The following is a 26,697-nucleotide window of genomic DNA, read 5'->3' on the forward strand; positions in this document are numbered from 1 at the left end:
AACCTCCCCTTTTAGTACACAACACTAAGAAAATAAGAGATTCTGAAAGTCTATGCAAAGCAGAACTAATTCACCATGAGGCCAAAACCAGACTGGATTTTTTTCTTAAATCATGAGAAAGGGGACTGGAGTGTGCTCATAAATAGGGAAATCCATATTTTATGCCAAGTAAACTCAGGTTGTCCACTGACAAATTGGGTCTTGCAGCCAGAGATCATTATGCGAATTATGCCATTTCCCCCATACGTTACTCTATCTCTGTATAAAAGTTGCTGGAGAACCCAAGGGCCGGGGGGGGGGGGGGGCTGCTATTGCACTCATGTCCTGATTGTAGACATGAGTGAACAAATCAAGAGGAAGGGTGCTATTGCACTCACATCCACTGGCAGCTAGTTGGCCACACCGAACAAGCTGGAGCGTGTTCAGAGGAGGGCAACCAGGATGATCAGGAGTCTGGAAACAAAGCCCTATGAAGAGAGGCTGAAAGAACTGGGCAGGTTTAGCCTGGAGAAGAGAAGATGGAGGGGAGACATGAGAGCACTCTTCAAATACTTAAAAGGTTGTCCCACAGAGGAGGGCCAGGATCTCTTCTCGATCCTCCCAGAGTGCAGGACACGGAATAACGGGCTCAAGTTAAAGGAAGCCAGATTCCAGCTGGACATCAGGAAAAACGTCCTGACTGTTAGAGCAGTACGACAATGGAATCAGTTACCTAGGGAGGTTGTGGGCTCTCCCACGCTAGAGGCCCTCAAGAGGCAGCTGGACAACCATCTGTCAGGGATGCTTTAAGATGGATTCCTGCATTGAGCAGGGGGTTGGACTTGATGGCCTTGTAGGCCCCTTCCAACTCTGCTATTCTATGATTCTATGAACAGAGTGCTGGACTAGATGGACTCTTGGTCTGATCCAGCATGGCTCTTCTTATGTTCTTAATTCTCTTCTTTCCATGAGAAAGGGCAAGAAGCTTTGAAAACTTCTCCTTCACTTCCTGCTCTCTGGCGGTTCCACCAATTGCAGTCATGAGGGCTAGAGACTTTATTTTTCAAAAGCACAAAGCCTGGATTCCCAGCCCATTGAATTCAGCGTCCCAACTGCCAGATTTTTCGCCATGTATGGTGCAACTGTGGATGGCAACCATACATATGGAAGAGGAAATTAACCTTTAAAAAGGGTGGGCATTGGAGTCAGTGCAAGGCATGCCTTTTGGATGCAGAAGTTCCCAGCTTCAGTTCTTGCCATCTCCAATTAAAATGGCAGGGCTGCGTTGTATTGTGTGGGACCCCGGACAGCCACTATTACTCCCACGATACTGAACTGAATGGAACAATGGTCTTACTCAATATAAAACAGATTCCTATATAAATAGGAGGGTCTAATGAGCTTTGCAGGCAAGTCCCAGGTCTAATCTAGGCGTCTCTAGTTAAAAAGGAGTCTTCTCTGGCCTGCAAGCTTGTTACATCTGCCGCCAGTTCTGAGCTAGTTGGACCACTGAAATGACTTGCTCAAAAGCAGCTTTTTAGGGATGCTTGAAGAATTCTTTATGTATTCTGAATGCAAATTAACTTGATCCACATCTCCTGGACTATTGTGTAGATTGGAACATAATTAAGAGGCAGCTGGAGAACCATCTGTCAGGGATGCTTTAGGTTGGATTCCTTCGTTGAGCAGGGGGTTGGACTGGATGGCCTTGTAGGCCCCTTCCAACTCCGCTATTTATGATTCTATCCTTTGGACTTCGCACTTCTCCCAATTTTCCGGCACAGTTCTTGGCTCAAAACCCCCCACCAAAGTACATCTAAAAATGCGTATTTTTGAGTAAAATACATTTACAACAGCTGGGATTGTTTAGCTTGGAAAAAAAGGAAGGTAAGAGGAGACTGGATAGAGGTGTGCACGATGTGAAGAATGTGGATAGGGAGGTATTTTTCTCCCTCTCTCAAAATACTACCACCCCGGGGTCATGCCATGAAGCTGATTGTTGGGAAGATTCAAGATAAAAGGAAGTACTTTTTACGTAGTTAAACTATGTTTAACTTCTTTTTACGTAGTTAAACTATGGAATTTGCTACACAAGATGTAGCAAAACTTCCTGACTGTTAGAGCAGTACGACAATGGAACCAGTGGCCTAGGGAGGTGGTGGGCTCTTCCACACTAGAGGCCTTCAAGAGGCAGCTGGACAACCCTCTGTCAGGGATGCTTTAGGGTGGATTCCTGCATTGAGCAGGGGGTTGGACTCGATGGCCTTGTAGGCCCCTTCCAACTCTGCTATTCTATGATGGCCACCAATTCGGATGGCTTAAAGGGTTGGATAAATCCCTGGGGCAGAAAGCTATCAATAGCTACTAGTCCAGATGGCTATGTGCTCTCTTCCAGAATCAGAGGCACCAGTTGCTGGGGAACATGGGCAGGAGGGTGCTGTTGATTAACGTCCTGCTTGTGGGTTCCCCATGAGCAGCTGGTTGGCCACTGTGTGAACAGAACGCTGAACTAGATGGTTCATACTGGTCCAGTATGATTCTTCTTATATTCTTACTTAAGTAAGTTCAGAAATACGTATTTTGTGAGGATATACTTTCAAAAATACAGATGCTAAGTAAGGTTTTTGTGCAGATTTTTTTTAAAAAAAAAATTGCAAGTTTTAAAAACAGACTTATAAATGAACAGAGATTAAATTGACACAGACAAAAAAAAAAAAGACTAATCTCTCCATCCCTATTCCTTATGATATTCTAGTATGATCTAATTGATTAGAAGGCGGCACTGCAACTTCCTGACAGTGGCTAGCCACATATGCAGTGGCAGCGATACCCATCTGGTAGCAAAGGGTCCACTGCTTCTCCTCAATGAGGCTATTTGGCTACCATGGCTGATAGCCATCGGCACCAGGCCATTTGTAGGCAGCTGCTCACCTTCCCTTGCAAAAATTGGATTCCTACCACCACCATCAAGTACAACATCCCAGATCTCCAGAATCCAGCAGCCCTAGAATAAGCACATTGGTTTTGTAGTATTCTACCATCTACTGTCCTACCAGGCAACTTTGGGGAGTAGGGCAAAGGGACAGAGAAGGAAAAGGAGAGAGTTGTTCCTACAAACTGCAGGAATGGAGAAGGCTCCTTGAAGAGGAGAAGCACAGAGAGAAGATCTGGAAGATGAAGGCAGCCGCGTGAGGAGGAACCTTCCAGTGACACAGCAGATCACAGCTGAGACCTTTTCAAGCTGCACCAGCGGATCCACAGCGGCTCACAAGTGCTCACTAGATCCAAGGAAGAGAGAGAGAGTACAATAATCAACCTCTGGTGTGTTTAATTGTCTGTCATGCTAAGATTTCTAATCCCCAGGGTGTGACTTATTGAACGACCTCCTCTTCCCCTAAATGCCAGTGCACTCTGCATTTACACACACACAGCTTGGCTATGTTTTCCTTCTATTACGTCTGTACACACACTAAGGCTTAGTGTGTGTGTGCGCACGCATGTGCCTGTAAACAGAACAGAAGCTAAGCACAGCCACATAACAAAGGGATTCCCTTTCTGTGCTGCTAGGGGAAGCAACGCACAGGGGAATCTCCTGGTTAGGACTGATCAGCGATAACATGGGGGTTCCTCTCCCCTGACTCTTGCCCAAGCCCATAGTAGCATCCAGACCAGAGAGCGAGGTGAAGGGGTGGTGACCAGGGAGGGAGCCCAACCCTCCACAGGTTAGATTGAAAACCTCCATGGCTTGGAGATTTCCCTCTGTTGCACTAAGCAGCATCGAACACAGTGTGATTTATCTCCAAGTAAGAATGCACAGATTGTCCTGTAAAAATGCAAGTCAGGAAGACCCAGGTTCAAATTTCTCACCTCCTCCTAGAGCTCATTGCAGGAGAGGGGTTGTAATTCAATGGCAGAGTACCTACTTTGGATGTCGGAGGTCCTGGGTTCAATCCCTGGCATTTCCAGCTTAAAACAGAAACACAAGGTCTGCCTGAGATAACCTTGGAGCACTCTTGCCAGTCGAAGTAGACAGGAATGGGCTAGATGGAGGAATCATCTGTCCTGGTCTAAGGCCGCTTCCTATGTCTCTGGTGCACAGGCAAAACTTAGGCCAGGTCCTATTCTCTTCGCTCTGACTCATTCCCCATTGGTACAAAGTGTACAAAGCCCTAAACAACTTGGGGCCAAGATACCACGTGAGGTACTGATTCCTCTGTATTCGGCCCTGGTTAGGCCTCATCTAGAGTACTGTGTCCAGTTCTGGGCTCCACAATTCAAGAAGGACGCAGACAAGCTGGATTCAGAGAAGGGCAACCAGGATGATCAGGGGTCTGGAAACAAAGCCCTATGACAAGAGACTGAAAGAACTGGGCATGTTTAGCCTGGAGAAGAGAAGACATGATAGCACTCTTCAAATACTTAAAAGGTTGTCATACAGAGGAGGGCCAGGATCTCTTCTCGATCCTCCCAGAGTGCAGGACACAGAATAATGGGCTCAAGTTAAAGGAAGCCAGATTCTGGCTGGACATCAGGAAAAACTTCCTGACTGTTAGAGCAGTACGACAATGGAGCCAGTTACCTAGGGAGGTTGTGGGCTCTCCCACACTAGAGGCCTTCAAGAGGCAGCTGGACAACCATCTGTCAGGAATGCTTTAGGGTGGATTCTTGCATTGAGCAGGGGGTTGGACTCGATGTCCTTGTAGGCCCCTTCCAACTCTGCTAGTCTATGATTCACACAGTGCAGAGTTAAGTTATGGAACTCACTACCCACAAGATGTAGTGATGGCCACCAATTTGGATGGCTTCAAAAGGGGGTTGGATCAATTCCTGGAGGCAAAGGCTATCAGTGGCTACTAGCCCTGATGGTTGTGTGCTACCTCCAGTATTCAAGGCAATAAGCCTGTGTGCCCCAGTTGCTGGGGAACATGGACGGGAGGGTGCTGTTGCACCGTGTCCTGCTTGTTCATCCCTGGCCGATGGCTGGCTGGCCGCTGTGTGAACAGAGTGCTGGACTAGATGGACCCTTGGTCTGATCCAGCATCAGGGCACTTCTGATGTTCATATTATTCCCAGAGAATGCTAATTCGTTATGGAATATGGATGGTGTTTGTGTACGTATACATTATATTCCGTCAGAATTCTCTAGAGCAGGAGGTGCCTTCCTTTTGAAGATGAGTTTGGGAGGTTCATGTCATTCAAGGGTACCTGAACTTTTTATTCCTGCCCACGGTTCACTTTTACACCTTTCTCAAACTGAGTCACCATTTTCACTGCCTCTGCATGAGTGGCTATCAGCCTTGAGCCAGATGTGACAGAGGTGGAGGGGGCGAAGTGCCCCCTGCCAACCTAGTGCTGGTGGAAATAATTACCTTATTATGCACGAGAGTTGAGGCTAAGCCAACACGCCTGGTGCACTCTATCTACCACTTTGGGGAGTGATATATAAATCCCTGACGAATTGTAAAGCCACTGACGAAGGCTAACAAGTCAAAACGCGTATGGCCAGAGTCTAATGAGAACTGTTTTTATTTTATTACTTCATTTGTAAATGTAGAAGAGTGTTCTTTGAAAGTATTAATAATTTCATTTCATTTGTATTAAATGTTAATTCATACGTATATCCTTAACTTCTTTTAATTGTCTGTTTTTGGAAATTATTTCTGCTACACCATTCTGAATCCCTGCGCAATCGGTGTGCATGTCCTCAAGCACTCATGTGCAACTAAATTTCCTGCGACAGTCGACCCAACGTCAGAGAAGGAAGGAAAGGAACCTCTCGTGCAAGCACTGAGTCATTACTGACTCTTGGAGGGACGGCAGCTTTCGTTGACGTTTTCTTGGCAGGCCTTATAGTGGGGTGGTTTGCCGTTGCCTTCCCCGGCCGTTATTCCCTTTCCCCCAGCTAACTGGGTACTCATTTTACCGACCTCGGGAGGATGGAAGGCTGAGTCAACCCAAGCTGGCTACCTGAAACCAGCTTCTGCTGGGATCGAACTCAGGCCGTGGGGAGAGTTTCGGCTGCAGAAACTGCTGCTTTAGAGAACGTATATTAAAAATGCTGCTATCCCTCCACACGCTTTGCTGAAACAGTGGATCTCACCTGATCCATGGAGGAAAAGTGGGACGGTCCTATTTTGCAAAGTCCCACAGTAGCTCCTGCTCATTGTCATTTACCTGGCAATGTGTGACAGAATCTCCTTGACTCGGATAACCAGCCTCTCGTGCTGCACAGGGTTGCTTTCAATGGCACTGTGCAGCTTTGCCATGTAAAAATCCAGGGTGCTCAGTGTGGGAGTCTCACCCGTCCCTGCCGGAAAGATACCATCATGCTGTGTGAATTAACATCTCTTCTCTACTTCCCGGAGTGGCAAAGAATGAATCCCCACCCTCTGGCAGCCTAGAAATCAGCCACACAGTTTCAAGCCTGTCTTAAGGACTAGGAACTTACTTATTTTTAAAAAAAAAAAAGGGGGGGAGGGGGGAGAAAGCTGAGATATAGAATTCTTTCCTCAACAGCAAGTTCTGTACTTGCACAGTACGGATACAGAACATTCATAGACACTCCTTCTCTCTAGGTTCTGGAATACGTTGATAGATGTATCAGCGTATTGAAGATTGAGGGGAGACATGATAGCACTCTTCAGATACTTAAAAGGTTGTCACACAGAGGAGGGCCAGGATCTCTTCTCGATCCTCCCAGAGTGCAGGACACAGAATAACGGGCTCAAGTTAAAGGAAGCCAGATTCCAGCTGGACATCAGGAAAAACTTCCTGACGGTTAGAGCAGTACGACAATGGAGCCAGTTACCTAGGGAGGTTGTGGGCTCTCTCACACTAGAGGCCTTCAAGAGGCAGCTGGACAACCGTCTGTCAGGGATGCTTTAGGGTGGATTCCTGCATTGAGCAGGGGGTTGGACTCGATGGCCTTGTAGACCCCTTCCAACTCTGCTATTCTATGATTCTATGTACAAGGTGGGTTTTTCAGGTTTATTTATTTATTACATTTATATACCGCCCCATAGCCGAAGCTCTCTGGGTAGTTTACAAAATGTATAACCTGATGCCAGACAATATCTAATGTTATCTTTGCTGCTCTTCAATTAGACAACGATATTATTATGTTAGCTACTCTGAAAGAGTACAGAACAGGGCATGGGGGAATCAGCACTGTTACATTTTGGGATGGCTCCCTTTATTGTTTTTAGAAGGCATTGAAGGGGCATGAATTGGCTAAAATTGGAGGGGGCTTGGGGATGTCATTAAAGGCCTCCATATTTACGCCTCCTCCATAATCTGAGCACAGTCTAAGAGCCCTCAGAGCAAAGATCAAGATAAACACAAACAAACTAATAATACTACAAATAATACATACTACTACTAATAGCCAGGTCAAACAATCTTGGCCAGAACTGGGCAGCAACTGCAGATTGAACCCGTAATCTTCTGCATTGGCAGCCAGTCTGTTTGTGGTTCCAGTTCAAAGTGGTGGTATTAACTTACAAAACTTTAAACCACTTGGGCCAGGGCACCTAAAGGATCATTTATACCTGTCTGGAACTGAAGATCACCTTCAAAGACCATTCTTTGGGTGACCAAGACAAATAAAGTCAGGTTGGTGACTACTAAGGGCCTTTTCAGTGATGGTACCCCAGTTGTAGAAGTTCACACATACATACATGCCCCAGAGAGGCCCCCACAGTCCTTTTTGGAGCCAGGCTTTCCCCAGACATTTCAGGCCTTCAGTTTTAAAAAAACTTGTGTTCATGTACTTTTAGATCTTTGTGGCTTTTGCCCCGCTTTTCACTTTGGTTTTATTCTGTATTAAACTGAAGTTTTCTTACATTATGTTCTACTATGCTATTGCATTGTATGGCTTTAACTTTTCTTTTGTGAACCACTCAGATTGCTTTGGCTGTTGGGCAGCATATACATGTAATCTATTAAGTAATAAAAGAAGACGTTTTTGCACCATAGCACAAAGACGGTGGAACCTGGACACCTGAAACTTGGCAGGCATATTAAAGGAACCCTAGCGGTGTACACCTTGGTGGGTGTTTTTTTTAAAAAAAGTATTAATTAATTTTAATGTGTCAATGTTACTGAAGCCATCTTCAGTCATTAAGTAGGAGACCCTTATCCTGCACGTAGCTTTACAGTCAATAGTGTGAAGCTTCCTGACTGTTAGAGAAGTACGACAATGGAATCAGTTACCTAGGGAGGTTGTGGGCTCTCCCACACTAGAGGCATTCAAGAGGCAGCTGGACAACCCTCTGTCAGGGATGCTTTAGGGTGGATTCCTGCATTGAGCAGGGGGTTGGACTCGATGGCCTTGTAGGCCCCTTCCAACTCTACTATTCTATGATTCTATGATTCTATGAAGCCAGGAGGGAGTGTTATGAGTTATAGTTTCCCCCTCCTCACTGCTACAGGGCAGGCCCCCTCAAGGGAATGGAGGAGGCCAATCCCTCTGGGAGCTATAGGGGAACATACCATGGCAGAGGCTGTACCCAGGGGTGCCAGCATCTCTCAGGCAGGGTGAGAACGTGTCCAGCTCTGACAGCCACAAAGTAGGGATGTGCTCCGCTTCTCCTCGGACCGGAGAAACAGGAGCAGATCGGGGGGCTTCGCCTCCCCTTAAGGCAGAGGCGAAGAGGATCGGGGGAGCCGCGATGCATTGCGGAGCGGATCGAGGTGAAGTTGAAGGCGGATAAGATAAGGGGGGTTTACTTGGCCCTGCCGTTGTCGCTGCCGCCCATGCAGCGACGGCGGCAGAGCCAGGTAAGAGGGGAGGGGGGTCTTACCTGTGTCCATCCCGGCCCATACCAGCTTCACTAGAGCCCGCGGCTCAACCAGGAAGTGGGGCCTACAGTTCCTGGTTAAGCTGCGGGCTCTAGTGAAGCTGGGATGGGCCAGGACGGACACAGGTAAGGGGGAGGAGGGAGGAGGCCTTACCTGGCGCCACTCCCCGCCACTGCGGAGCTCCAATTTGGAGCCGGAACGGAGTGGCCCCTAGGCGGATCAAGGCGGGGCGGAGCGGGCCTGATCCGCAATTTGCGGATCGGGCACGAAGAGGATTGGGCGGGCCATACACACCCCTACCTCAAAGGTATGCACAAAGGCTTCACTGTATCAAACCCGTGCAAAGCCAAAGCTGGTTACTAGTAAATAGAAAATAATATTTACTAGTAAATTATATATTATATATATATATATATATATTAAAAAAAACTCCATGCAAAGCACACACGCTTCCACGGAGTGGTAGCCCCTCTAAGATTAAAGGGAAGATTGCCAAGGGCTCAGCTCAGCTGAGACCCTCTCTGCCCCCCCCCCACTGTACCTGGAATGGGGAGGCTGGCAAAACTGGCTGTGAGGGCTTGGCGCACTGTCTGGAGCTGCTGCTGCAACGCCATCGTCTGCCTCTCCTCCAGCATAAGCTCCTGCTCCAAGCGGTCCTTGGCACAACTCATGCTCTCTGTGTGCTTCTGCAAGATGGCGTTCTGCTCCTCAAACTCTGTGTTCACCTTCCGCAGTCGCCGGAGCTCGGCTTCCCGTGCTTCTCAAGGGGGGAGAAAAAGAGGGCAGGAATTGAGCAGGGGGTTGGACTCAACGGCCTTATAGACCCATTCCAACTACTACTAGTAGTAGTACCACTACTACTAGTAGTACCACTACTAGTAGTAGTACCACCACTACTACTACAGTAGTACCACAAATATAGTAGTACCACAAATATAGTAGTAGTAGTATTACTACTAGTAGTAGTACCACTACCACTATGTACTACTACTACTACTATATTCGTTACCCGCCTCTCGCTCTGGATCGAGGAAGGGTACAACACAAATAAAAACACCATAAAATACATTACTACTAGTTGTAGTAGTACCACTACCACTACGTACTACTACTACTACTACTATATTCGTTACCCGCCTCTCGCTCTGGATCGAGGCGGGGTACAACACAAATAAAAACACCATAAAATACATTACTACTACTAGTAGTAGTACCACTACCACTATGTACTACTACTAGCACTACTACTACTATATTTGTTACCCGCCTCTCACTCTGGATCAAGGCGGGGTACAACACAAATAAAAATACCATAAAATACATAGAACTAATTCAAACCAGTGCATCATTAAAAGCAGCACACCATTAAAAAAGGCATCTTAAAATTCAACTGGGTAGGCCTGTCGGAAGAGATCAGTCTTTATACTATTCTGTGATTCTATGAAAAAAAGTTCAGGGCAGTCTGTGTGGCATCCATATTGTTCTGCTCGGTGGTATAGTGGAGACAGGCCGTCGGGAACGCAGCGCCGGCACATTTTCATTAGTAGGGAGGCTGATGTCCTGTGCTCCCAGACCCACACCTGAATTCCCTGTTCCCTCAAAGCTTCGCTATAATCCTCACAGTAGGTGAGGGTGGGGGGAGAGGTATATTTTCCCAGCAAGGATATATTGTTCCTTGTAATGTAAAGTATTTTGGGGTGGCTTGGTCTCATGAGCTTTACAGAAGACCTGGTGCAGGTCTTCAAGAAGGACGCAGACACGGTTCTTGTCTGTGCAGACAAGGACGCAGACATGTTCAGGGGAGGGCAATGAGGATGATCATGGGTCTGGAAACAAAGCCCTATGAAGAGAGACCGAAACAACTGGGCAGGTTTAGCCTGGAGAAGAGAAGATGGAGGGTAGACATGATAGCACTCTTCAAATACTTAAAAGGTTGTCCCACAGAGGAGGGCCAGGATCTTTTCTCGATCCTCCCAGAGTGCAGGACATGGAATCATGGGCTCAAGTTACAGGAAGCCAGATTCCGGCTGGACATCAGGAAAAACATCCTGACTGTTAGAGCAGTACGACACTGGAACCAGTGACCTAGGGAGGTCGTAGGCTCTCCCACACTAGAGGCCTTCAAGAGGCAGCTGGACAAAAGTCACCCAGTGGGTTTCCATAGCCGAGTGGGAACTAGAACCCAGATCTCCCAACTCCCAGTCCAACACCTTAGCCACTACACCACACATTTCATTGGCCTGGCTTGTACCTTTATTCTGGTCCAAGAATTCCTCTGTAAATATGGGGACGTCAAATGTTGAGAAGCCGTCACTGCTGCCCTCCCCGGCCTGGTGGAGAAGGAAATTGGAAAGCTAAAGACATGATGGGGAATTAACAAAAGGTGACATCTTTTTCCCTGGCCCAGTATGCGGGAAAAGGAAAATCTGGGGACAAATTGTGTGTAAAAGTGTCTGGAGTCTGAGAAAATAATTTGAATTTCCCTTTCAGAAACGTCAGTGAAATTCTGTTTATTGCAATATAGATCTGCTCAATAAAGTACATTTCCCCTCGAAACACGTTTATTAGACATGTTTATAGGTGATTTCTGCCATCAAGGCTCCAAGGTAGGACTGACAAAGGATAAAACAAGAACAGCACAATCCTACCTTCAGTTTCAGAGCCTCCAACATATCTTAAGTTACATGCTATGCATGGTACGGAGAATGTCGGTAGGGAGACCGTTTTTCTCCCTCTCCCAAAATACTAGAACCCAGGGTCATCCCATGGGAGATACAGGACAAATAAAAGAAAGGACTTCTTCACACAGCGCAGAGTTAAATTACGGAACTCGCTACCACAAGATGTAGTGATAGCCACCAATCTGGATGGCTTTAAAAGGGGGTTGGATCAATTCCTGGAGGCGAAGGCTATCCATGGCTACTAGCCCTGATGGTTGTGTGCTACCTCCAGTATTCGAGGCAGTAAGCTTGTGTGCACCCTGGGGAACATGGGTGGGAGGGTGCTGTTGCACCATGTCCTGCTTGTTCATCCCTGGCTGATGGCTGGTTGGCCACTGTGTGAACAGAGTGCTGGACTAGATGGACCCTTGGTCTGATCCATCAGGGCACTTCTGATGTTCTTACTCCCAAAAGGAGTATTTTTCTCTTTCTTTCTTTCTTTCTTTCTTTCTTTCTTTCTTTCTTTCTTTCTTTCTTTCTCTGTTTCCCATGTGTTGGGACCAGCTCTAGATACCTCCTGGTACCCTCAGTGACTGCCTACTAATCCATCCCTTCCCCAACACTCTGCTCCGACGTCGGTGGTCTGCCATCAGAGGGATGAGGGACGCAGAATTTCTGCAAAAGCTGGGGTGAGGAGGTCCAAGGTCAAATCTCCTTGCTCCAAGGTCAGACCTTCTTGGAGAGGGAATTCCAATCTATCCTAGTTCCTCAGGGACCACAGGATCGCTTGGTATAAACTGTGCAATTTCACTTCTTAAACAAAACCTAAACTAAACTATAACATTTATTCTTTAAAAGGAATAGATTAGCACAACAGGCAAGGAGGTAAGAAAACCACCCTCTACTATATGTTCAGAAGACTAAATGTGCAATCTTATGCATGTCTAATCAATGGATGAACGGACCTGTTTCAAATTTGGTATGACTAAAGCCCTTCCTAAGAGCTACCACTGTGCCAAGTTTCATGACTTTATCTTTTAAAATGACAGAGTTATAAGCATTTTTGTTAATTCCCATCAGAGCTGCTCTTTGGCTGGGGAAGATTGGAAAAATCCGGATTTCCCCTCCCCCTCCCGGATTTGTCCCCAAAACCCCGGACAAATCCGGGCAGATCCGGTCATATGGTCACCCTAGGTATAGCAACTTGTTAGCATTTGCAATTGACACCTGACATCAATACAAAGTAAAAAAAAATAGCTTAAAAAAATAGACCACATTTTGAGTCTATTTGCAGAGATGGCAAAACTTAAGGCAATAATCAGAGAAAAGTCTACATCTATGTTTAGAACTGAATGGAAACCTCTTAAAGACTGTTTTTTGCAGGATCTAGAAAACAGTGATTTGTTTATCTGTGGATTCAACGAATAAGAAGAAAATTCTAAGACAAAAGAAAGAGGGGAATTTTGTAATTATAGAGCAAGGGAAAATATGGTTACTTAAAGTCCATCTTAATTTTGTATGTTTTCTTTGAGTCTTGTGTTTTTTGGTCTTTTGTGTTGTGTGTTAGTTTGTTGTGAAAATAATAAAAATAAAGAGGGGGAAACAGACCACATTTTATGTGCTAAGCGAAATTCCAGGCTGATATGGAGCGCGGAGGGTTTAAAGTTGAGGACTCCGGCAGCTGGAAACAGCCACCCACCCCGTTTTCCACAAGGCTAGTCCTTCTAAGCCAATATCTAAGAGGTCTTTCCTCAAACTCTGTCAAGTTGCTTACCTTGTACCCATTCAGTAGCGTGTTCACTGCTCCAGATCCAACATCCTCTAGAGGAAATGATAATTAAAAAAAAAAAAGTCAGCCAAAGCAGAGAGATAAGGACTTTACTTGACCAAAGTCACAAAAGCCAACAGCACAGACACAACTCAAAGACAGGTCCTCCTAAATCTAGGGTGACCCTATGGAAAGGAGGACAGGGCTCCTGTATCTTTAACAGTTGCATAGAAAAGGAAATTTCAGCAGGTGTCATTTGTATATATGGGCAACCTGGTGAAACTTCCTCTTCATCACAACCGTTAAAGCTGCCCTCTTTCAAATCTGGTCACTCTAGTATAGCTCCTGCACCTTTAACTGGTGTGATGAAGAGGGAATTTCACCAGGTTCTCTATATATACATACACCTGCTGAAATTCCCTTTTCTATGCAACTGTTAAAGATACAGGAGCCCTGTCCTCCTTTCCATAGGGCCACCCTACCTAATCCCTATCCCTTGTGACTTCCAAATTTTTGATTCCTATGACATACTCTCCCCCACCCCCCACTCAAGGGCGCCAACGCTGCAATCTTTCCGGCGCCAGGTTAAGACTTTCCTCTTTGCCCAGGCATATGGTGGCACATCTTAATCACCTACATGTTTAGTTTTTTAACGGTTTTTAATGCTTTATGTGTGCGTGTTCTGTGTTTTAGGATTTTAAATTTTGTATACTCGTTTTAATCTTAATTTTAGAATTTCTCTAAAACGCCCAGACAGCCCTGGCTATGGGAGCGGTATATAAGTGCAATAAATAAATAAATAAATAAATAAATGGGAAGCAAGCCATCAATCATGTACTCCGCCCCCCAAAAAACACAAAAGTTTGATTTGGGGGTGTTATAATTGTGAGAACTGCCTGTCCTTGAAGAAGGCCAGGACCTTCTTCTGTTCCTAGGCAAGATGGTGTTCTAGGACATGCTTCCTGGGGCAATCCGAAAGCAGAGATTCAATAGCCAGCCATCATCATCATCAACAATATTGATATACCGCTCAATTATCTAACAGAGATTCCAGAGCAGTGAACAGAGATATAAACAGTAAAAGAAAGATGATTTAAAAAGCAAGTTAAAATTGTTCAATTTAAAGTTCTGGGTCGATGAAAGGACAGACACAGAACGTTGGGGAAGGAGCTGAAGAAAAGTTAGTTGGTTATAATTGGCAAAGTTCAAAGCTCAAGCTTTAAATTGAATAGTAATTAATTTCCTCTGTGCCAAATAGGCAGGGCAGACACTACACCAGCAGGTTGAATCAGAGAATAGTAGCAATGGAAGGGGCCTCTAAGGCCATCGAGTCTAACCCCTTGCTCAATGCAGGAATCCACCCTAAAGCATCCCTGACAGATGGTTGCCCAGCTGCCTCTTGAAGGCTTCTAGTGTGGGAGAGCCCACAACCTCCCTAGGTAACTGATTCCATTGTCATACTGCTCTAACAGTCAGGAAGTTTTTCCTGATGTCCAGCTGGAATCTGGCTTCCTGTAACTTGAGCCCATGTCTCCATGTCCTGCACTCTGGGAGGGCTAGGATCTCTTCTCGATCCTCCCAGAGTGCAGGACATGGAATAACGGGTTCAAGTTACAGGAAGTCAGATTCTGGCTGGACATCAGGAAAAACACCCTGACTGTTAGAGCAGTACAACAATGGAACTAATGACAATTCAAGAAGGGTGCAGACAAGCTGGAGCATGTTTAGAAGAGGGCAATCAGGATGATCAGGGGTCTGGACACAAAGCCCTGGGAGGGGAGACTGAAAGAACTGGGCATGTTTAGTCTGGAGAAGAGAAGATTGAGGAAGAGATGAGAGCACTCTTCAAATACTTAAAAGGTGGTCACACAGAGGAGGGCCAGGATCTCTTTTCAATCCTCCCAGAGTGCAGGACACGGAATAACAGGCTCAAGTGACAGGAAGCCAGATTCCGGCTGGGCATCAGGAAAAACTTCCTGACTGTTAGAGCAATACGACAATGGAACCAGTGACCTAGGGAGGTGGTGGGCTCTCCCACACTAGAGGCCTTCAAGAGGCAGCTGGACAACCACCTGTCAGGGATGCATTAGAGGGGATTCCTGCATTGAGCAGGGGGTTGGACTCGATGGCCTTGTAGGCCCCTTCAAACTCTACTATTCTATGATTCTATATACATTTAACACCCACTGTGACATTAAATCAGCACATATAATTCACAGCGCTTTGATTTATTACTGAAATCCTTCCAATTTCACCCCTTTCTCCACATAGTTTGGAGAAAGGCGGAGTTTGTCCCTCGCCTCAGGCTCCTTAAGTAGTGGGGCTTAGCTTGAACAGGGAGTGTCCGCGGCCAGGCCTGTTGTTCAGAGCCTGTGTCATGGCAGTGTTCACCACGCATGAGCAGTATTTGCATTATCCATGAGACGCCTCTGCGGTAAGGGGCAAAAAAGCAGGAGAGGAGCAGGGCATGGGGTTTTGCACCAGTAGTACAATATAAACCAAAATGTGCAGAAGTCTGAACTCTGGAGCACAACTCACTACCAAACTCAGGGTTACTGTAATCACCCCGGCAACAGTTGCTTTCCCAGTTCTTTCAGCCCGATGTTGCCAGTTTTCGTTACTGAGTTTCACCCTCTCTCTGGGTTTTTTTGTGCAAGTTGCTCCCGGAACATAGAATCATAGAATAGCAGAGTTGGAAGGGGCCTACAAGGCCATCGAGTCCAACGCCCTGCTCGGTGCAGGAATCCACCCTAAAGCATCCCTGACAGATGGCTGTCCAGCTGCCTCTTGAAGGCCTCTAGTGTGGGAGAGCCCACAACCTCACCAGGCAACTGATTCCATTGTCGTACTGCTCTAACAGTGAGGAAGTTTTTCCTGATGTCCAGCTGGAATCTGGCTTCCTTTAACTTGAGCCCGTTATTCCATGTCCTGCACTCTGGGAGGATCGAGATGAGATCCTGGCCCTCCTCTGTATGACAACCTTTTAAGTATTTGAAGAGTGCTCTCATGTCTCCCCTCTGTCTTCTCTTCTCCAGGCTAAACATGCCCAGTTCTTTCAGTCTCTCTTCATAGGGCTTTGTTTCCAGACCCCTGATCATCCTGGTTGCCCTCCTCTGAACATGCTCCAGCTTGTCTGCATCCTTCTTGAATTGTGGAGCCCAGAACTGGACGCAATACTCTAGATGATGCCTAACCAGGGGCCGAATAGAGAGAAACCACTACCTCATGTGATTTGGAAGCTATACTTCCATTAATGCAGCCCAAAATAGCATTGGCCTTTCTTGCAGCCATATCGGAGAAGCAGCAGACATAACATACCTTTCTTGATTTTCTTTTCCTGCATCTTCTCGGCACACATCTTATAGGCTTCCGACTGCTGGTATTCCCTCAGCTCCTTCATATACTGCTGCTTCTCCCGCTCAGCTTCATCCAGATAGCGCTGAAATCAGAGGAAGATTTACCACTTTCAGTCCACAAGGTCCGTCAGGTCTTCTTTCGCCTCTTATCTAGATGGTGGGGTCAGCTTACGCTACACCCGGAACTTGATATGCACACACACAAAATCTCTAACTGGCCTCTGGCCTCAAGGAGCTTCCAATCTAGACTCAGACAGTGTACGAGACAGCAGTGAGAGAGAGAAGAGAAGGAAGAGTGTAAAGAAAAAGAAGGTTTCACATTAGGCCAGATCTACACTACTGCCTTAAAGTGCTTTATAACAGTGTTGACAACTGTATATGTAGTGTGTCCTGGGCCTCAACAGTTGTCAAAACTGTTATAAAGTGCTTTAAAGCAGTAGCATAGATCCTGCCTAGGACCAGGGCTGTATACGTTAACGGAGAGCCAATTCCAGAGGACATAGTGCATTACGTATTTGACTGTCCCTTATACACAGACTTAAGAAAAAGTTATTTGGAGCCTGTTTTAAAGAAAGTGAAATACAGGGCTGTTAAGGAAAAACTGAGTTATTTATTACACTCAACTGACCCATATGTGCCTGGGTCCAGCTCCAGCTGAGAGCCCCCTCCCTCCTGCTGCCAACTGTCTCTGCAGAGGCCACCAGTGAGGGAGGAAGCAGCAGCCAGGCACCTCTCCATCATGCCTGGGTCCAGCTCCAGCTGAGAGCCCCCTCCCTCCTGCTGCCAACTGTCTCTGCAGAGGCCACCAGTGAGGGAGGAAGCAGCAGACAGGCACCTCTCCATTGTGCCTGGGTCCAGCTCCAGCTGAGAGCCCCCTCCCTCCTGCTGCCAACAGTCTCTGCAGAGGCCACCAGTGAGGGAGGAAGCAGCAGCCAGGCACCTCTCCATCATGCCTGGGTCCAGCTCCAGCTGAGAGCCCCCTCCCTCCTGCTGCCAACTGTCTCTGCAGAGGCCACCAGTGAGGGAGGAAGCAGCAGCCAGGCACCTCTCCATCGTGCCTGGGTCCAGCTCCAGCCGAGAGCCCCCTCCCTCCTGCTGCCAACTGTCTCTGCAGAGGCCACCAGTGAGGGAGGAAGCAGCAGCCAGGCACCTCTCCATTGTGTCTGGGTCCAGCTCCAGCTGAGAGCCCCCTCCCTCCTGCTGCCAGCTGCCAACTGCCAACTTTAACTGCTGAACTTTGCAACTAAGATAGTAGTGCCTGAATTGGCTTTCCTTTTCCCCCTCCTCCTCCTCCCTCCCAATCCCCTTTCCTTTTGTGTCATGTCTTTTACATTGTAAGCCTGTGGGCAGGGACTGTCAAGAAATACTTTTGTAAGCCGCCGTGAGAGCCTTTTTTGGCTGAACGGCAGCATAAAAATGCTTAAATAAATAAAAAATAATAAAAAAATAAATATGTGATTCAGAGGGTTGCACTATTTGCGGCGAAAGCTAATAGACGTAGAGCAAAGTTTTTGGATACTACTGGTGTGAGGTGCTATAAAGATTCAGAGATATAAATGGGATTGTTTAGCCTGGAGAAGGGGAGACATGATAGAGGTGTACAAAATTATGCATGGTATGGAGAATGTGGACAGGGAGACATTTTTTCCCCTCTCTCAAAATACTAGAACCTGGGGTCATCCCATGAAGCTGATGGGTAGGAGATTCAGGACTAATAAAAGGACTTCTTCACACAGCGCAGAGTTAAATTATGGAACTCATGACCACAAGATGTAGTGATGGCCACCAATTTGGATGGCTTTAAAAGGGGGTTGGATCAATTCCTGGAGGCGAAGGCTATCCATGGCTACTAGCCCTGATGGTTGTGTGCTATCTTCAGTATTCGAGGCAATAAGGCTGTGTGCATCAGTTGCTGGGGAACATGGGCGGGAGGGTGCTGTTGCACCATGCCCTGCTTGTTCATCCCTGGCTGATAGCTGGTTGGCCACTGTGCGAACAGAGTGCTGGACCAGATGGACCTTTGGTCTGATCCAGCAGGGCACTTCCTGGAGAAGAGAAGATTGAGGGGAGACATGATAGCACTCTTTAAATACTTAAAAGGTTGTCACACAGAGGAGGGCCAGGGTCTCTTCTCGATCCCCCTAGAGTACAGGACAAGAAATAATGGGCTCAAGTTACAGGAAGACAGATTCCAGCTGGACATCAGGAAAAACTTCCTAATGGTTAGAGCAGTATGACAATGGAACCAGTTACCTAGGGAGGTTGTGGGCTCTCCCACATTGGAGGCCTTCAAGAGGCAGCTGGACAACCATCTGTCAGTGATGCTTTAGGGTGGATTCCTGCTTTGAGCGGGGGGTTGGATTCAATGGTCCTATAGGCCCCTTCCAACTCTACTATTCTATGATTCTATGTTCTTATGAGCTGTGATTGAAAAGTAATTAAAGGTTTCCGTTCACCCATTTTACCATCATTTCAGTAATGGGTGTTATGTACTTGATAGCGCTGTAGTTTTCACCATATGTTGTTTTGTATAATAGCATAGTATTGCTATTGCATTGCAAGTTTGCACGTGTCACAATGATCTGTGGACTGAGCAATAAACATTTCATACTAGGGTGCCATGGAAATAGTTTATAGTGAGAAACTGAAACACCCCTCTCCATTTTTTCCAGGAACTATGCAAGAAAACTGAAGGAGCCTCTGGCCATACGCAGAGTGCCTTCACACCTTTGCAAAAGCGGCAGCCCCTTTGACGATAGGGGAGAAAGGAGTCAGAGGGGGCAAGTGCTGAGCAGGCAAGCAGACTCTCTTTCTCTTTTGCTTTTTGTGCCTCACCTGCTTCTCCGGAGGCTGCAGTTTACTCCACTCTGCGCCCAACATCTTTGTGATCTCTGGAAAAGGCAAGTCTGGGTGTTGCATCCGGATCTGCTCCCGCCGTTCATTCAGGAAGCGGACGTAGCCCGTCACTGGGGCCTTGGGCCCGTTGGGGAGAATTTTCTTCCTCTTCTTGCCTTTTGGCCAGCCCCTTTTCTTCACCGGCTGCCCAGTCCAGGACAGACAGAAATAAGATTACTAGCAACCTGGACTAAAACTGATTGGATTTCTAAAGTATTATGCTCAGTGCTGCTGTCTGTGGCAATTCCACAAAAACTTACACACACGAAAGCACAGATGTGACCCCGGGCGCAGAATTAAATTCCCGGAGAATCTCAAATTAAAAATGAAACCAAGTTTCTAGTAGGGGTGTGCTCCGCTCTGTTACGGATCCCTGAATCTGAAGCGGAGCGGGCCAATCCGGACCCCTGAAGCCCGGTTCCGGATCGGATCGGGGGAGGTCCGGATCGGCTTGAAGCGGTTCGAAACGGTCCGAAGCGATTTGGACTGTTCCGAAGCTTTGGAGCCAGGTAAGTGGGATGGGGGGCTTAACTGGCTCCTCCGTCCGCTGCCGCCATGGTCTGTGCGACGGCGGCGGCAGAGCCAAGTAAGTGGGGGGGGGGAGGGGGGCTTACCTGGCGATGGTGGCGGAGCCAGGGGAGGGGGGCTTACCTGGCTCTGTCGTGAAGGCAAGTAAGTGGGGAAGGGGGGCAAAATGGGGATTGAATATCGATTCAGACCTCTGGATCTTACTCCAGTTCTGGAGCAGATCGGGGAAAGTTCGGATCAACCCAAACCAGTTCTGGCCCGATCCGGAAGGTCCGGACTGTGTTCCAAAGTGGTTCAGGTAGGGGGTGCACAGCCGTAGTTTCTAGCCTTCATGGATGTGAAGATATACTTGAAAGGGGAACGGGCAACACCTGCTGAGCTTTCCCAAGCCAGAGGGGGCAGTTCCAGTAGCTGGAGTGAAATGGCAGAGACAAGTTCTAATGCCCCCCAAATATCCAGGCCCCGCCCCCATGATGAGTCAACCCAGAATTATGCAAAACAGTAAAAACAAATTGCAGAATTATATGAGATAGGAAAATAGTGCTAACTGTTTATAATTTATACAGGCTGCCAAATCCATCTTTGCTTGATGTACAATATGGATGGCCCAGACACAAAATTGGTGCATAGTTAATTTTTATTTTTATTTTAAGTGCAGAGCAACCAACGTGCCCCCAAATGATCAGGTTTCCTGCGTTTCCTCCCTTTCTTTGCAACGCCTCCCACTCGGGCCCATTCAGACCTATGCAACAGAACCAGGAGTGGAGACAGATAACTCCAGTTTTGAACCACCAAGGACAACTCTGGCGTGCCGAAGTCTAATGTTTCTACATACAAGTCAGGGGTAAGAGGAAGGCCGATAGTCTGGTTGTATAAACGCACCAGGAGGCTCACCTCCTCTTCGTTGTGAGGCTTCTCCCCAATTAACCGAGGGGTCTCACCCTTCTCTTGCTTAATAGCCACCAAGAAACTTCCATGCTGAGTTTTACCAGCAACATTCCTGAAATCAAAGGTTACAAGCTATTATTATTATTATTATTATTATTATTATTATTATTATTTCTTACACACCTCTCCATTTTGATCGAGGCAGGGAACAACAATAAATATAAAATACATAAAACTGAATTAATATACGTTGTTAAAACATCCTAAAAACATTCTAAAAACATCCTAAAATCCCCCTGGATAGGCCTGCTGGAAGAGACCAGTCTCAATAGTTCTCTTGAATGCAAATAGACTGCCAAGTTGAGGAGTCTCCTCCGGCAGGCCATTCCACAGTCTGGGAGCAGCAGAAGAGAAGCAAAAATTCTCGCAGCGGTAAAATCAAACCCCAAACCATATCCAAGCCTTCATCAATAACAGTTTGACAGAAACAAACTTCAAAGTGATCTTGAGAGGCTGGAGTGCTGGGCTGAAAACAACAGAATGAAATTTGTTCATTCAGAACATTCATAGACACTCCTTCTCTCTAGGTTCTGGAATACGTTGATAGATGTATCAGCATATTGAAGATTGAGGGGAGACATGATAGCACTCTTCAGATACTTAAAAGGTTGTCCCACAGAGGAGGGCCAGGATCTCTTCTCGATCCTCCCAGAGTGCAGGACATGGAATAACGGGCTCAAGTTAAAGGAAGCCAGATTCCGGCTGGACATCAGGAAAAACTTCCTGACTGTTAGAGCAGTACGACAATGGAATCAGTTACCTAGGGAGGTGGTGGGCTCTCCCAAACTAGAGGCCTTCAAGAGGCAGCTGGATCAGACCATCTGTCGGGGATGCTTTAGGGTGGATTCCTCCATTGAGCAGGGGGTTGGACTCGATGGCCTTGTAGGCCCCTTCCAACTCTGCTATTCTATGATTCTGTGAATATCGGTGTGGGTTGTTTTTGTTCTTTTAAAAAATGGAACATACCTAAATTTACATATACAGGACAGAAAGCTGCATAAACAATTCCCCAGGGTGTTTTCCTATACACACTTACGTGGAATTAAGCCCTATTGAACTCAAGGGAGCTCCTAGCTTTATCCGTAAAAAGCCATTGTGCAGCTATGCCATCTTTCCCACCCCAATGGATTTTCTTTTGTGGTAAAAACGAAAGACAGAAGGGGTGGGAAAACTTAGGAGGATTACAAATGGACAGCGAGACCGTCTAGATGCCCTGTAAAAGTCCATGTATCAGGCAGTATGACTGCAGCATAAAAGTCTCACCTAGAAGCCGTTGTGTAGGCTTGTATAAAAGTGCAATGTTATTTAAAACGTTCTTGAGAATAGCTTCATATTACTTGTCGTAAGATAAAATATGTCTCCATAGTTTTTTTAAAAAAAATCAGTGGTTTAACACAAGCAAGACATTGTGGTTGTTCACACATAAGAAGCCAGGAATCATGGTTTATTACACAGCAATGAATGAACTGTGTGTTTGTGCACACAACTAGCTTGTTCCTCCTACTCGTGTGAGTAGGTAAACAAACCAGGCAGTGATAAGCTTTGTGGGATAGCCAACCCTGGGATTATGGTTTATTGTGCCTAAACAAACTAGGATTGTAAACCAGCTTTAAACCAAGCTGTTTGTTGATTTCTGAATGCTGGCTTGTTTGAGGGCAATAAACCATAACCCCAGGTTCGGACTTCACGCAAAGCTATGATGTGGTTTATTAAGCCAGGATTTCTGACTTAAAATGGCAAGCAAATGCAACCAATACCTGGTGAATCTCAGAAACCATAGGGGAAGCCAAATAAGATTTTTCAGAGACTAGCAAAACTGCCCCGAAAAATGTACTTCATCTGTTTTTCTGGAGGCAAAACTTGGAGTAACATGCTGCAGAATTTTTATTTAATTTCGAATACCTTCAGCAATTCACTACTTCAGGTAAAAGCATCTAAAATGCAGACTGGAATAATGAAGTGTGTGTGTGTGTGTGTGTGTGAGAGAGAGAGAGAGAGAGAGAGGCCTTAGTTAGACCTAAGGTTTATCACGGGATCGTCCCAGGGTCGTCCCTGCCTGCTCCCGGGATCTCCTGTGTGTCATTTACATGAACAGGGATGACCCTGGGACGATCCCGGAATAAACCTTAGGTCTAGCTAAGGCCACAGAGAGAGAGAGTATAATAAGCCCACTTAAGACCCCCTATTCTCAAGACATTCAACACTTACAGGATCCCTCCGGATTGCTGTTTGGAACTCTGTGACATTGCTGTATCTTGGCAACAGGATGGTTGCTCAAACTGAGGGACCTAGAAAGAACAATTTGGAATGTATTACACACCACGCAGAGCCTTGCATGTGTGAATCTTCCTCTCACACTATACAACACCTAACCCAGGATTCTGTTTCCAACCCATGGTCAGAGGCCTCCAGGAACCTCACAAGCAAGGTGTGACAGCAGCCGCCCTTTCATCTCATTTGCCTGAAAGTAGCGCATCTTCAGAAGCCATCTGGCCTGCTCCAGGCAGGCACTATTTAGCTAGCATGAGAACGTAACGGAGGGCCGGGGAATCTCCACAGATGCTGCTGGTCAACTCCCACCATCCCTGAACACTGGCCATGCTGTCCAGGGCTGATGGAAGATGAAGTCCAACTACACCTGTAGGGCCAGAGGTCTCCCCATCCCTGGTTTAATAGGAGAAGAACAGAAGAAGAATCCTGATGGATCAGTCCAGGCTATCACGCCCCACCATGATCAACCAGGTGCTTCCACCATGCTTAGAAGCCCACAACCAGGGCATGAAGGCAACAGCCCTGTCCTGCTGTTAACTCAAAACAGCAGGAGATTTGCCCTATATATGGGGTTCCAAACACCCTCTACATTTAGCTAACATAGCTAAGAACGACGTCGATTCTTAGTAAAGTCGTTTGATCTTTTTGCAAGCGATCTAAGCGAATATCTATCACCACACCTTCTGGTAGGGGCTTCCGTAAGTAATAGCGAATATTCAAGACAATTTCCAAACCACTTCTCTCATCCTCTTTAGGCAGGGAACAGGAGACTCCTCGGAGCAGGGGTGGGGAACCCTGGCCCTCCACATGGGACCAAACTCCAACTCCAAGCAGCCTGGTCCATAGCCAAGGATGACAGGATGACGTTGTGGGCCATCTGTAGGGCTACCACTTGCCTGCCCTGCTGTAAAGGACTCTGATGGACGTGGGAAAGACCACCACCATGGGAGAGAACCACAAATGCCTCCTTTGTGAAAGGTGGTGGTTCCTAACATTTCAGTTAACTTTCCTATCATTTAGGAAGCCCTACGCTAAACCGTTCCAGAGCCATCACGGAATGGGTTCAGCACAGACAAAAAACTTCAAGGCTTCAAATAAAGAATTAGTTTATAGAATGTGCTGCCATGAGATTGAAGCGATGGATGAGGTCGCTTCGGAAAAGAGGTCAGGACCATTTTTGGAAGGAGGAAGGCAGGTCTAGAGAGGCCCATGAGCCAGGACAGGGAAAGCAGAACCTCCATGTCCAAAAGCAGCCTACCAGTTCGCCGGCTGCAGGGGCTAGCAGCGGGTGAGTGGGGGCTACCTTCACACCTACAGAGGCACCTCGCCAGCCCTAGGGCGAGGGGACTAACGCCCCTCCCTTGGACTGGTCCGCCAGAGCTCTTTTGAGGTTCTTCCATCTAGACCAGGAACAGGTCCCTCAAAGAGCTTTGGAGATCGCAGCTCCAATATGGAAGGACACCACGATATTCGCATCCATCATCATGATAAAAAAACCAAGAGGTTGGAAAAAGAGACCGAGAAACTAATTCCCACCCCTCCCTCTCCCTCTCCCCCAAAACCTTGGGATTCGTTCAGGATCTCCCCCCTCTTGCAGACCCCCCTCTCCCCCTCCTCGTTCCCTGGTTCCCCGCGTCCCACCCCTCCCCGAAACCACAGCAAAACCACAATAATTCTCTCCAAAACTTTCCTGGTCTGTTTCTTTTCTTTCTTGTCTCTTTCACCAGCAGAAGCACCTCCCCCCTTTCCCTGTCCTCCCCCCTCCCTCCCAGCTGTGTCATTATACAAATGAGCTCTCTCTCAAGGCACTGATTGGGCGAGAGCTGCCTCCGCCCCCACCCTGATAGGCGGCTCCCCCACCCCCACCTACATCCCTACCACCGCGCGTAAAGGGACGCATCACGGCTCGGAGGCGCACGGGTTGGTTGTAGGCGCCACCAATCAGAGATGGGGGGGGGTGAGGGTAGTTGGTTTTTCTTTAATGGGAAGGGAGGGGGGCAATGGACTTAAAAGGGTCTGGGGCAACTCCTTTGCCCTCCCCCTATGTAAGACAACGATTTGATTTGAGGGTCTTCATGGCTCACCTGCCCATTGCTGCAAATCCATCCGAAGAGAAACTGCGCAAAATTCAGCCAGTGACTCCCAACGATCAAAACCTGCACAGCAAGTGTGGCAGAGGAGGGTGGGCCCCACCTTTTCCAGAAAACAGGAGGGGGGGCATACGTTCCCTTGGGTGCTCCAGTGGGCAGGAATTGCCACCTCAGTAGATACAGGATTGCCTTCACCTCTTTTTCCTCCGCTGCCAGGCTACCAGAGGACAGGCAGAAATCCAACAGGAGAAGTTTTAACTCCACTACCAACCCATCAGTTGTTATTTATTTATGTATGTATTTATATCTCGCCTTTTCTCCTCCACAGAACCCAAGGCGGCGTACGTAATCCTCCTCCTCCTCTCCATGTTATCCTCACAACAACAACCCTGTGAGGTGGGTTGGGCTGAGAGTCTGTGACTCGCCCAAAGTCACCGAGAGGGTTTCCATGGCCGAGCGGGGACTAGAACTTGGATCACCCGACTCCCAGTCCAACACTTTAGCCATTACACCACACTTTCTTTTATATAACAGACACCCTCCCATTTGTGGATTTATCATCCCTTTCCTCCTGGCCTTTCCACTTGCTGCAACCCGCCTACTGTGACGCTGGTTCAAGGGGCACCAAACAGCTTCAACCATCTAAAAAGTTTATTGCAAGTGGATGCCTTTCCCAGAAGGCAAGTCACCCAATGTCCTAGGTTAATACAGTCTCAGGAAACAATTACAAAATCCCATCAAGATGGTTTATACTCTGGGAATATACAAGAGAAGTCTGTGGCCAGAGAGACACTGTCTAGGTGAGAGAACAGCACCCCCTGGTGACAGGGAAAAGAAATCCATCCCCACGGTTTGGTGGGGGCCACGGAGAGCCCTTCGTGGCATACATAATCCTCCTCCTCTTCATTTTATCCTCACAACAACCCTGTGAGGCGGGTTGGGCTGAGAGTCTGTGACTGGCCCAGAATCACTCAGTGGGTTTCCATGGCCGAGTGGGGATTAGAACCCGGATCTCCTGACTCACAGTCCGACACTTTAGCCACTACACCACACTGGCTTATGGCACATGAAGCTGCCTTTTGTGTATCTAACGCAGAACTCTCTAGATCCACGGCTCTAGATGTGTGGGTCTTCAGCTCCCTATGCTGACTGGGGGATTCTGGGGGTTGTAGTCCAACATATCTGGAGGGTGGGGAAGACTGCTCTACTCTAGAAGCAGCTCTCCGGGGTTTCGAGATTCAGACAGGCATCTTCTCCAGCCCTACTTGCAATGATACGGCCCTTGTCCTTAACATTTTGCTGAACTGAGCGGCTGTCCATCACTCAGGGGGAAATCACATTTACTTACCGTCGCTTCTCCGCCCACACTTCTCCGTCCCTCATTACTTCCTCGTTTGAAAGAG

At 47.2% G+C, this 26,697-nt stretch overlaps 1 protein-coding gene across 4 annotated transcripts; it reads right to left on the bottom strand.

Moving 5' to 3' along the window:
- Positions 1–783: 783 nt before the first annotated feature.
- Positions 784–24,675, bottom strand: HMG20B (high mobility group 20B). 4 transcript variants are annotated; one of them, XM_063146973.1, is made up of 9 exons: positions 23,142–24,673; positions 20,868–20,985; positions 19,398–19,601; positions 16,525–16,645; positions 13,213–13,259; positions 11,030–11,108; positions 9,320–9,535; positions 6,154–6,286; positions 784–3,257 (listed from the first exon to the last, which is right to left on the bottom strand). In XM_063146973.1, exons 1-9 carry the CDS (start codon positions 23,177–23,179, stop codon positions 3,245–3,247), a joined length of 969 nt encoding a protein of 322 aa, XP_063003043.1. In that variant the 5' UTR covers positions 23,180–24,673; the 3' UTR covers positions 784–3,244. The 4 variants fall into 4 exon arrangements, with proteins under 4 accessions (XP_063003043.1, XP_063003040.1, XP_063003042.1 ...); XM_063146970.1 differs by lacking the exon at positions 784–3,257 and adding an exon at positions 3,285–3,945 and having other exon boundaries at positions 23,142–24,675; XM_063146972.1 differs by lacking the exon at positions 784–3,257 and adding an exon at positions 3,286–3,945 and having other exon boundaries at positions 20,880–20,985.
- Positions 24,676–26,697: the final 2,022 nt, after the last annotated feature.

The sequence above is a fragment of the Elgaria multicarinata genome, chromosome 23 (assembly GCF_023053635.1).
Source record: "Elgaria multicarinata webbii isolate HBS135686 ecotype San Diego chromosome 23, rElgMul1.1.pri, whole genome shotgun sequence".
Classification (NCBI taxonomy): domain Eukaryota; kingdom Metazoa; phylum Chordata; class Lepidosauria; order Squamata; family Anguidae; genus Elgaria; species Elgaria multicarinata.